At 56.5% G+C, this 11,441-nt stretch overlaps 1 protein-coding gene across 1 annotated transcript in view; it reads left to right on the top strand.

Moving 5' to 3' along the window:
• TUSC5 (tumor suppressor candidate 5) overlaps positions 1 to 11,418 on the top strand; it is a 16,092-nt gene extending 4,674 nt beyond the window's left edge. The window contains exons 2-3 of the mRNA XM_006768073.2: positions 8,559 to 8,691; positions 10,479 to 11,418. Of these exons, the coding sequence (XP_006768136.1) occupies positions 8,559 to 8,691; positions 10,479 to 10,492 (147 nt within the window). The 3' untranslated portion in view covers positions 10,493 to 11,418. The remainder of the gene's footprint in view (positions 1 to 8,558; positions 8,692 to 10,478) is intronic.
• The last annotated feature ends 23 nt before the right edge of the window (positions 11,419 to 11,441 follow it).

The following is an 11,441-nucleotide window of genomic DNA, read 5'->3' as shown; positions in this document are numbered from 1 at the left end:
CCGCCACACACACCTCACTCTCCATCCCTCCCAAGCCTACGCGGCCGCTGCTCTTTCTGTGTGGGTTCGCCTCTTCTGGACATTTTCTACACATTGAGTCATCAAGGATGAGAGAGAATTGGCTACGGGACTGGCTTCTTCCAGTGGCAGCGAGCGTGCAGGCTTCACCCGTGCGGTAGCTTAGCCACGGGAGGGTTTGGAGCCAGAGAGGGGTGTGGTCAGATTTCCATGTTGGTGGGTCAGTCTCGTGTAAGGTGAAAGGAGGGGCCAAAGGGGCCCCTCTGAGCCTGGCATCCGGGACAGGGTGCCTTTGCGAAAGTGCAGGTGAGGGATGAACGGGCCTGGACCAGGGCAAGGGGCAGGTGGAACCTCTGAAAGTGGTGACACAAGCGTTCATTCAGTCGACATTCATTCCCTTGAATGGCACATTGCTTGTTTGGAAAAAAGTAAGGGGTGTGGGGGGGGGGTGTCTTTTTATGCACCAGGCACCATGGTAGGCATTTGGGAAGCAGCTGGAAAAGATCTGGTCTATTTGGCATGAGAAGGAGGTGAGAGTGTGGTGGTCAGGGGAGGTGGGCAAGGACCTGCTCTAGGAATTTAAGGTTTTTTAAAAATATGTATTTTTATTGATTTCGGAGAAGGGAGAGGGAGAGAGGGAGAGAGAGAGAATGAATCATTGATCAAGCTGCCTTCTGCACACCCCTCACTGGGGCGTGAGCCCACGCCCCTGGCATGTGCCCTGACCGAGAATTGAACCGTGACCTCCTGGTTCATAGGTCGACGCTCAACCACTGAGCCACGCAGACCAGGCTAGGAATTTAACTTTTATCCGAGTGGCTCTGAGGAGCTTCTAAAGATTTTAAGCAGCACTAGCTGGTTTGGCTCAGTGGATAGAGCGCAGGCCTTCCAACCAAAGGGCCCCAGGTCCCATTCCAGTCAGGGGCACATGCTGGGGTGTGGGCTCGATCCCCAGTAGGGGCGTGCAAGAGGCAGCCAATCAGTGATTCTATCTCATCGTTGATATTTGTCTCTCTCTCTCCCTGTCCCATTCTCTCTGAATTTAATTTTAAAAGTATTAAAAATAAATAAATAAAATAAAGATTGTAATCAGAGGCGTGATGTGGTCAGTTCATATTTTAAAACCAAACCATTGTGGGGAACGAACGAGAGCAGGCCGGACGGACGGGGACAGGGAGACCCCGCAGGAGGCCCCTGAGACAGTGCAGCAGGAGGCGAGGCCGAACCAAGCCGTGGGCTGAGGAGGGAGGGCGCTGAGGAGGGAGTCGCTGAGGAGTGGGGAGCAATGCTTGCTTTGGACCCCCGGGAAGTCAACTCAAAAACAGTGGCACTTATCGTAGAGAAAGCTCTGGGCACACAGTACTTGAGGGGTGGGCAGGGGGAGTGGGCAGAAAAGGGTGTTGGGAAGAAGATTCCAGAAGGTGGGAAAACTGAAGAAGAGGGGGAGACACCAGGGAGGAGGGAGTTTGAAGAAGGAGGGAGTCGTCAAACGCCGCAGCGAGATCAGGCTCAATAGGGATGGGTGCCCACTGGCTTGTCCATTTATAGATCCCTGGTGACCCTGGTGATGGAGACGCTTAGGCAAAATGAGAGCGGTGGCCTGGCCAGTGTGGGTCAGTGGTTGAGCATCGACCCATGACCCAGGAGGTCATGGTTCCATTACCGGGTTGCTGGCTCGGTCACCAGCAGGGAGTGTGCAGGAGGCAGCTGATTGATGATTCTCTCTCATCATTGATGTTTCTATCTCTCTCTCCCTTCCTCTTTGAAATCAATAAAAATATTTTTTTTTTTAAAAAAAGAGAGGTGATGGGTGAGGCGAGGTCCCTGAAGAGCGGAGAGATGGGGTCCAGAAGAAAGACCTCCGTCCTGGGAGCTGGGAGGAGAGGCCACGAGGGAGGAAGCGGATGGAAATCCTCAAAGAGAAGGGAGTCAGTCGTTCATGCTGCGTGAGGTCCATGCCACCAGGGACCCGGAGGGCGGGGTTGTTTGCTGAGAAATAAGGGGAGGAGAGGTGACTAGGGACAGCCAGGTCCATGGCCCGAGGGCTCGGCTGAGGCTGGGACCAGGGGTCTGAGTGTGATCGGCCTGCGTGGTGGTGTGGCTCTTCTCCAGCTGTAGGTACAGGGTCACTGAGGTGACATTGGGCCCACCCATGCCTGGGATGGCAGAATCGCCACCAGGGCGGGGCCAGAAGATGCTAGCCAGGGTGGCTGAGATGACCCACCCAGGCATCGGGCTGGGCCGGGAGGCAGTGAGGCCAGGAAGGTGGTAGTAGCCTCGGAAGAGAGGAGGTCGGTCACAGGCTGGGGCTCAAAGAAGTCAGTGGGCAGGTGCTATGAGAGCGTGAGGGTGAGAGAGAGACTGGGGTGGGATTTCAGAGGAGCAGCCAAGGCAAGGGTGGAGTGTAGCTGTGGAAGTGAATTCCTAAAGGGAGCCTCGAGCCAGAGAGAAGGAACTGAGGACGCCCAGGGTGAGGGATAACATTACCACCCTCACCGTGTGCTTGCTAGACCTTAGGCACAGGTCCAAACACGTTAGATGTATATGATCGCATGGAATCCAGACTCTAGCCCTGTGAGGCCCAGGTATTGCTATTGCTCTCAGTTTGCAGACGAGGAAGTCCAGTGCAGATGGACGTGTGAAATAACCTGCTAGCGACGGGGGCCCACGACACCTGGAGCCCACACTCTTTTCCTGCCCACTCCGCAGCCTGCTCCTGGGTCAGGGGTGCCAGGCGGGGAGCGTTATTGGGGGTGCCCACAGTAGTCTTCCCTCTTCTGGGAACCAGTTTAGTTCAGAGGAAACGCCCATTTCCCAGGGAGGGGGGTCAGGTGTTCATCTAGGGCTGAGTCACTGGGTCCCACCCAGACAGCCAGGGGGCAGGAGGGCCGGAGAGTACAGAAAGGGAGTGAGTCTCCTGTGCCGGTGTCTCCACGTCCTGGGGACTGACTTCAGGTGTGGCGAGCCGGCACGGCCATGGCATACTCAGCCCCAGGGCGCCTTATGTGCCATGCCAGCTCAGCCAGGTTCAGGGGCCCTGAGAGGGGGCGGTGAAGGATGGAGAAAAGACAGACAAGAGAAGAACGCTGGGTCTGGGTGGGATGCTGCTCCCAGATGGAGAGACGGCGCCATGGACTACAAGCCAAGTATTTTATAGCCAGATGCCACGAGGCAAAGTAAGGGCGTGGTCAAGATGTTTACAACGTTCTCGTGTGTTTCGATCCTACTCAGTTACATGCACCTGAACTCTACCAAGCCCACATCACTCAGGCACGTGGGGCCACGTGTTCGGACCATAGGTTCAAGCTCACAACCACAGCTGTTGGCTATAATTGTGCTGGGAGGGCTCTGCCCTCCAAGCTGGGACTTGCACGTGGCCACGAGAGGACTGTGCCCTCTCATTAGTCCGAGGCTCGAACCTGTCCAAACGCTGTAGCCGCTCTCCACATTGAGGACTGCTCCCCTGAAGTCCCCGCTCTGGTTCCCAAGTGGAGAATCAAGCCGTTGACCCAGGGTGGAGGGAGAGCCCCAGTCCTGGCAGCTTGTCTAGAGCACACTGCCCGCAGAACAAACCCTAAGATGAGGCTGACAGAGTCCGGCTAATTGTGCCCACTTCACAGATGAGACCACTGAGATGTGCAGAACAGCACCGGGCCCACGGTCACACCGCTGGATGCTGAATCCCGTGTTCTCTCCCTGGTCCCACCCTGCATCTACCCCTGGGGATGAGGATGGTGTGTCCCTCCCAGGAAAGCCAAATGGTTCAGGCATCTGTGCGGGGAGGGAAGAATTCCACTTCCTCCCCTCTTCCCCTGCGCCCCCATAAACCTCCTCCCCACTGTTCTCTCCCTCCCCCCAACTCCATCAGTGGAAGAGCAATGGACCAGTAGGCCCTTCTCTCTGTGGCTTTGTGGCCTGCTGTGACCAGGGCTGGGGGATCAGGGCTGTACCTGCAGAGTTGTCCAGACTCAGCCGTGTGCCAGAACTGCAGCCTCCCGTGAGCCTCCTGGGGTGGCCAGGGCAAGGCTGACTTCATCCATTTTACTTCCGGGTCAAGCTGAGAAATGGCCTTGCTCCTCAAAGCCGGCAACATCTGCTGTCCAGATCCTGGAGCTGGACCCCAGGCAGCGGGCCTTCAGTGGACAAAGGTGATAAAATAAGCATCAGGTAGACCCGGGGGAGCTTCCCAGCTCTGTCTCTTTTACGCCACCCGACCATGTCCAAGTCACGCAGCCTCCTTCCTTAGCCCGTTTCCTCTTCTGCAAAATAGGTTTAATAAACCATCTACCTCATGGGGTTATTGGGAGGGCTCATGAATTACTATGTGTGAAAACACCTCGCCCTGAGCGGGCACGGAGTTAATGGAGTGGGTGCTGTTATTATGAACTCGAAATGAAACTGCAACATCAGAGGGAAGGGCAGACCCCCAGGGGACAGGCAGTTCTGACCTCAACTAGTTTGGGGATAATGAAGTCTCACCCTCAGACACCACCCAGGGGAGTTGGGCAGCCCTGTCTGTGGTTTTGGGGAGCCTCCCGCAGCCCCTCCTCTGTAGGTTGTTTCTGCAAATGTGGGAGCTTCAACACCTCCTTCCGTAGGCACTTTGGTGACCTCGTTATTTAACTGACATGGTGCAGGCTCACGTTCATCCATTTGTGCCTTCATCCCGTCACTCAGCAAGAGTCCCAGCCAGGCTGCTGGTCAGCCGGTCAGCCGGCTTAACATGTTGAAAAACTTCAGAATCGGTTGGTAAACAGCTGCTATCTCAGGCCCCTCAGCATTTCCAGTTCCTTCCCACCCGCCACAGCAGCTGCTCTGACTCCTCCCCTGGAACCTCCACCGTTCCTCCCCACTCTTTTTAAAAAATGAGTGGACTGGGGTGACCCCGGCTAAGAAAATTACATTGGTCTCAGGTGCACAGTTCTACAACACATCATCCGTACGCGGTCCGGTGTGTTCCCCACCCCAAGTCAAGTCTCCGTCCATCACCACGTATCCCCCCTCTACTCTTCGCCACTCTTCAGCCATGGAAGGGTTAGCTTGCAGGCAGGGCTTGGCGGAAACCACTGCAGGGCTGCAGAGAGAGGGCTGTGCAGGGGGCATGGAGAGGGCATCCCCCTGCTTTATCCTATCCTGCGGGGAGGCGCTTGACCTCCCCGGAAGGACTAATCACTGACCAGCCCTGGCACCTCTTGTCAGTCTCAGATCTGCTGGGGTTTGGCCTGAGCCTGAGGGCGGATGAAGCTCTCCCCAGCATCCTCCCCACCCCCGACCCACTCTCAGACTCTTTTCAATCTTTCTTCCCTGATCTATTAACTTGAATTCATTTTCTCCCTCACCATTCCCACAGCCATTGCAATCACAGAAGATCTATTAATTCACAGCCATTATAATCATCACTGAAATGATTATTGTGCCTTCGACTTAAGCCATTTTGTACACGAAGACGAAGCCACTAAGTGGGGATGAGAGAGCAGCTGGTACTTTCCCGATGAAAATAGATGAAGGGTCTCCCTCCATCCCCGTGGGCAGGGAATGGGTCTTTCACTTGGTAATTGATGGGGGGGGGGGGCTTCAGAAGTGAGTGCCAGCCAGTGGTGAGGAGCTTCTACGGACTGGGAGAGGCCACAGGGAGAATTTTCCCGGTCACACTAAGCCCGGTCTCTCTTCTTTATCATCAGTCCTTGCTTCCCAGTCATGCGTGTTCCTCAGAGCCGGAGAGTCCCCGTTGAGGTAGCTACGCTGGGAACACGCATGGCTGGGAAGCAAGGACCGATGGTTCTGTGGATGAAGAGGAGAGACTGGGCTTAGAGTGACCGGGAAAATTCTCCCTGTGGCCTCCCCCTGTCCATGTCCCATTCCCAGCCAGCCCCGTGTGCTCCTCTCTCCATGGTCCTGAATCATTGCTGCACTCACAACTATTTCTCTGCAAAGTGGGGGGCAGGACTCATCTCAAGCGCTGCTCCCCTTCCCCAGCCTGCCAGGCTTACCCCTGAGAATGAGTCCCTTGGTCGTGACTCCAGGAAGCCCCAGAATCTCTAAACCCAGGCTTCCTGGGAATCCCGGAAGCCTTCCTGTATGCTGGCCTCCCTCCCCCGCAATGTTGCCTGGGTGGGACAGAGTTTGGTGACCTGGGCTGGCCATGCAGAGAGCTGGGGGTGGCGTGGGCTAGTGCTCATGTCCTTCAAGAATCTGCTCTGAACACTGAGCATGCCACTGAGACACATGGAATGGTTGCCTCCCATTCGAGTCCTGGCCAGGGCCAGGGATCAAGCCTGCAACTTAGATATATGCCCTTGGCTGATATTGAACCCGGAACCCTTTGGTCCCAGCGCCAATGCTCTATCCACTGAGCCAAACCAGCTAGGCCCAGGGCCCTTCCTGGTCCGGCCTTGCTCCATGTCTCCAGTTGCTTCTCTCAGAAGGCCTGCATGTCCCAGCTCCTCACCTTAAATGCCTGGTAACAGCCCCTAACTCCTATGGTATGAGGATGAGATGGTCCAGGGCAGGGGTGGGGAGCCTTTTTTTCTGTCCAGGGCCATTTGGGTATTTATAACATGATTTGCAGGCCATACAAAGTCAGCAACTTAAAAATTAGCCTGCTGTATTTGGCCAAACATTTAAATTAATTCACCCTTAATGCCATGGTAGGGCCAGACATTCCCCACCCTTGCTCTAACTCAGCGGTTCTCAACCTGTGGGTCGCGACCCCTTTGGTGGCGGTCGAACGACCCTTTCACAGGGGTTGCCTAAGACCATCCTGCACATCAGATATTTACATGACGATTCATAACAGTAGCAACATGACAGTTATGAAGTAGCAACGAAAATAATTTTATGGTTGGGTCACAACAGGAGGAACTGTATTTAAAGGGCCAGAAGGTTGAGAACCACTGCTCTAATGGCTGGCAAGCATTTACCATGCTTCCTAAGATAAGGTAGATTTTCCATAATGTAAGGGACAATGATTATTCCAGTGAAGGTGGGGGGATCTTGGCTGCTTCACGGAGGGGGCGGCATTGGAGCCAGCCCTTGAGGGCTGGAGAGGAGGTGGCCATGTGGTGCTGTGGAGAAAGAATGCAGGCATGAGAAACAGCACAGGCATGTGGCGCCAGTGCTCATGCCCGAGGGGCTCAGACCGACCAGGCCCAGAGGGCGGAGGAGACAGGAGAGGATAAAATCAGAAAATGCAAAGCGAACCTGAGTTCAGCCTTTGGTCTGTGGACAGCGGGGGCCACGGAAGATACGGGGAGCTGTATTTAAAGGAGCCACCATCACCTTGCTGCACGTTTGCAGCAGCTCCTGAAGGCCAGCCTCCTCTCTGATCGCACACGGCCAGAGGGGCCGCTGGAAGCCATTCCTCTTTTGTAACACAACCCACAGTGGCAGTGGTACCTCTGTGTGTGGGATCCCCATGGAGGCCAGCCTCTCCACCAGGCCGTGAGCTAGGCGCTGGGACTCTAGCACGTGACACTGATCTAAACGGAATCGCTCCTTGCTCTCCTGCGCATCTTGTTTCAGACAGGTCCATAATAAAGAGTTAAAACAGTAAAAAAAATTAAAAAGGCAACACTGCCCACCTCTTAGGGTGGCTCTGTGGCTGAATGAGATAACGTAGGTCCAGGCCTTAGCCAGCTGCCTGGTACAAAATAAGGACTCGATAAATCGTCATCATCAAGGTGCTTGACCGCATGTCCATTCTGAACTCAGGGGTCTCAAATAATCAGAAAATAAATAACCAAATATTTATTTCGGAGGATTGCTGCGCATGCCTGTTCCAGAAGTCAAACACCTGGGAGTTCTAGAGCTGGAGGTTGCGGGTCAGCCCTTGCCAGCAAGTTGACATGTGCTCCTGGCAGGGGCATAAGTCGATGGAGATGCCTGGGACACACCCCTACTGGGCCCCCCAGGACGCTCTCTGTTCCTGCCCTCATCCACCTGACTTCACACTAAATAGGGCCAAGAAACACCGAGCTCACTGAGGGGGAGTGTGGCTCCCCCAGCCCCAGCCCCAGCCCCAGCCCTCTTGGTTCAAACCTGAGACTCCTGCCTTTCTGGTCTGAGCCAGGAAGGGGTTTGGTTGAACTAGGATGTGGTTCCCGGGTGGGAAGGGAGAACCGGGGATTTTTTTTTTCTTCTGTGGCAGAGGGAGCTCACAGCGAAAAGGAGACGGGCCCGGCAGGCCACGGAGAAAGCCACAGCCACCGCAGTGAGCCGAGGCCTGGGGTCTGGAGGGGCCTGGCTTACCTGTCCCACCAGCTCAATGCAGCCTGGACCTGGGCCTCCCTCTCAGGCCCTCAGTCTGCACTCTGCCACCCAGTGGTTCTGTGACTCTGCAGTGCTTGGTTCTGCTTCCAGCTGTCCTCAGCCGGCGAGGGCCAGGCTTGGTTAGGGTCCCGGCCCCTTGAATCCAGGCCACTTCCTCTCCCCTGAGGGGGCGGCTGGAGTGAGGGCTGCAGTGGGACCGGGTGTGTTCCAGGGGCCCCACAGGGCTGTGAGGACAGCCTTCCAGAGGTCCCTGCCACCCCCTCTCTCCGCAGTCTCGAAGTAGCGTGCAGCAGGGGGACATCGACGGGGCCCGGAGGCTGGGCCGCCTGGCCCGGCTGCTCAGCATCACCTTCATCATCATGGGGATCATCATCATCATTGTGGCCGTGACCGTGAACTTTGCAGGTGAGGCCCAGCCACGTGCCAGCCCGGGGTGTGGCCTAGCCTCTGGGGCAGGGGCAGTGGGGGGAGGTAAGGGCCTGTGGGGACCACAGCCTATCCTCTCATTCCCCAAAAGCAACTCAGCTCCAGGCATAGCCAGCTGAGTCGGCTGGCTGTGCGCCTTGTCTATTCCTGGAAAGCGGGTTACAAGGAAAGGGGAGGGGGGGGAGTGTGACCCAGGAACCAAGAGGTCACGAGTCAGGGCACGTGCCCAGGTTGCAGGCTCGATGCCCAGTCCACAGCCAATCAGTGATGTTTCTCTCTCATGGGTGTTTCTAGCTCTCTCCCTTCCTCTCTCTCTAAAAATCAATAAAAACATATTTTTAAAAAAGGAAGAGCACAGGCCCAGGATCCAGAGGCTCTGATGGCCATGCCCCGGGCGGCTGGCTGTCCAGTTGCACCCGAGGGGCTTCCTGTCTAAAGCAGTAGGAAGAGGCTTGGTGAGCATCAGCCGAGATGGCGGATGTGTCCGTCTTGGTAAATGGAGCCGAGACAGCCAGGACAGGCCGGAAGTAACAATGCACACGGTGGAAGCCAGAGAGGAACACATTTGTGAGCACCCAGAGGCGGCCCAAGGAAGTTCTCCAAGCAGGGGAGCCATTTCCAAGGGTGACTCCGGCGGCTCAAAAGGCTCATGCAGCTCCCCAGACAGAAAGAAGCCAGACAGAAAGACAGACACACACACACACACACACACACACACACACACACACACACGGAAGTCCCCAGGGATCTCTGCCCCTTGCAGTGACCACCCCAGGCTTTTCCCGAAAGGCCTTGCTCCCCTAGATGGGCTCCTTGGAGCAGCGGCAGTGGCTGCCGACCCCGGGAACGTGTCAGAAATGCAGACTCTCGGGCCCCACCCAGACCCACTGAACCAGAATCTGCATCTCACTAAGGTTCCCAGCCTAGTCATTAAGGTGTGAGAGGCACTGGTCTAGGCGACGGGGTGTTCAACGTGGGGGCAGAAAGCCTGGGATGCAGCCCTGGGGTCATGGGCAACCGTGGCCACTGAGGAGAGGGAAGAGGTCGGATTGGTGATCAGCCTGTCAGGTTCAAAACCCAGGTCGTCCGCTTCCTGTGTGCCTGGATTGAAGCACGTTCCACGATCTGAATCTGATAGACACGCAGGTACGTGAGAGGCAGGAACCCACCCGCCCGGGGCATTAGCTCAGTATCACCCACGAGGCCTCCGTCGCCTGTGATGCCTTTGTCCTGCTGCTGCCTGTCATGTGAGCCATGACTATTTTAAAAAAAAAAATACATTCTTATTGATTTTTAGAGAGAGAGGAGGGAGAGGGATGAGAGATAGAAACATTGATGAGAGAGGAACACCATCGATCAGATGCCTCCTGTGTGGCCCCCGTTGGGAATCGAGCCCGCAACCTGGGCATGTGCCCTGACCGGGAATTGAACCGGTGACCTCTTGGTTTCTGAGTCAACGCTCAACCACTGAGCCACACTGGCCGGGCAGCCATGACTCTTTCGATGGCACATGACAACCACTGAACTCAATATGGCAGAGGGAACTGTTGGCGTCCACTAGGAAACCCCAGCACAGATGCCTCTGTGTTCAGGGCTCACGGGCCTCCGTCCTCTCATGGCAGGAGTTCGGCTCCACCAAGAGCCCCCAACCAGGTGGTCCCTGTGGCCCTGTCCCACGAGGAAACAAACACCCCAATCCTCCAAACAGGGCCCCGAGGCCCCCGTGCTCTGAGCTCTGCTCTGCATAACGGTCCTTTTCTTTACAGTTCAGAAGAAATAGAAGTGACCAGGGCTCGGCCAGCATAGGCAGCCCTGGCCAGCCGGCGTTCCCACCCAACCCCTTCACCCCACGGAGGACAGGACCGTGACTGCCAAGGGCCCACCTGTCCCCAGGCTCCAAAAGCACCAACTCAGAGGGAACCTCTGTCACCCCTTTGCAGTCCACATCCGATGGGAAAAGCCAGAGGAAGGAAGGAAACGAAATGGCCTTGAAACCAGTGAATAATGTGGTTTAGCCTCATGGACACAGCCTGGCACTGGCCCCGTGTTCTGGCTTCTTTCTCATCCCCACTTTCCTGGCATCTACCGAGCAGCAGCGTATACTGCCAGCAGGAGCAGCATCCAGCCCCTCAGACGGAGGAGGGGTCTTTGCATTTTTCTTGAGGAGGGAAGGGGAGGACTGTTTGCATGTTGTGCCACATGCCTGCTGCGATCCCAGCCGTGCCCTGACCTCAGAGGCCGAGTGATGCTCCGCACGCCCTGGGGCCTCCGGCACACAGACCACAGCCGCACAGCTGCCCTGGACAGAGGCGACAGCCATACTTAACCGCCCCTGCCTCCCCCACTGCAGGGTGGAGTTGCCGAAAGGAATGTTGGCGAAGACAGGAACTGGGACAGCTCGGCACGGGCCTCTTCCCGAACTTTTTCTGCCGAGAACTATGGTCCCAGCGAGTCTCCCAGGGCTCCCGTCCACCTCCCGCCCCTCCCTGTCCTGCCGTCTGGGGCACCAACCAAGAACTCCTAGGGCCTAACCGCCAGCTGGTGAGGAGCCCGGGCCTGAGCTCCCCCTGCCATGGCCCCCCATGGTCTGGGGTACAAACTTGGGTCCCATACAGAGCAGTTCAGATGGGGCATGGGCACCCGGCCCCCCGCCCGGCTTCATCTGATGCCCTGCGCCTCCCCCTCTGCCCCTGGACACCCACAAACAGCCGAGGCTTTGCTGGAGGGGC

Source organism: Myotis davidii, unplaced genomic scaffold, assembly GCF_000327345.1.
Source record: "Myotis davidii unplaced genomic scaffold, ASM32734v1 scaffold363, whole genome shotgun sequence".
Classification (NCBI taxonomy): domain Eukaryota; kingdom Metazoa; phylum Chordata; class Mammalia; order Chiroptera; family Vespertilionidae; genus Myotis; species Myotis davidii.
The sequence above is the reverse complement of the archived record's forward strand: the minus strand, read 5'-3'. Positions and strand labels throughout refer to the sequence as shown.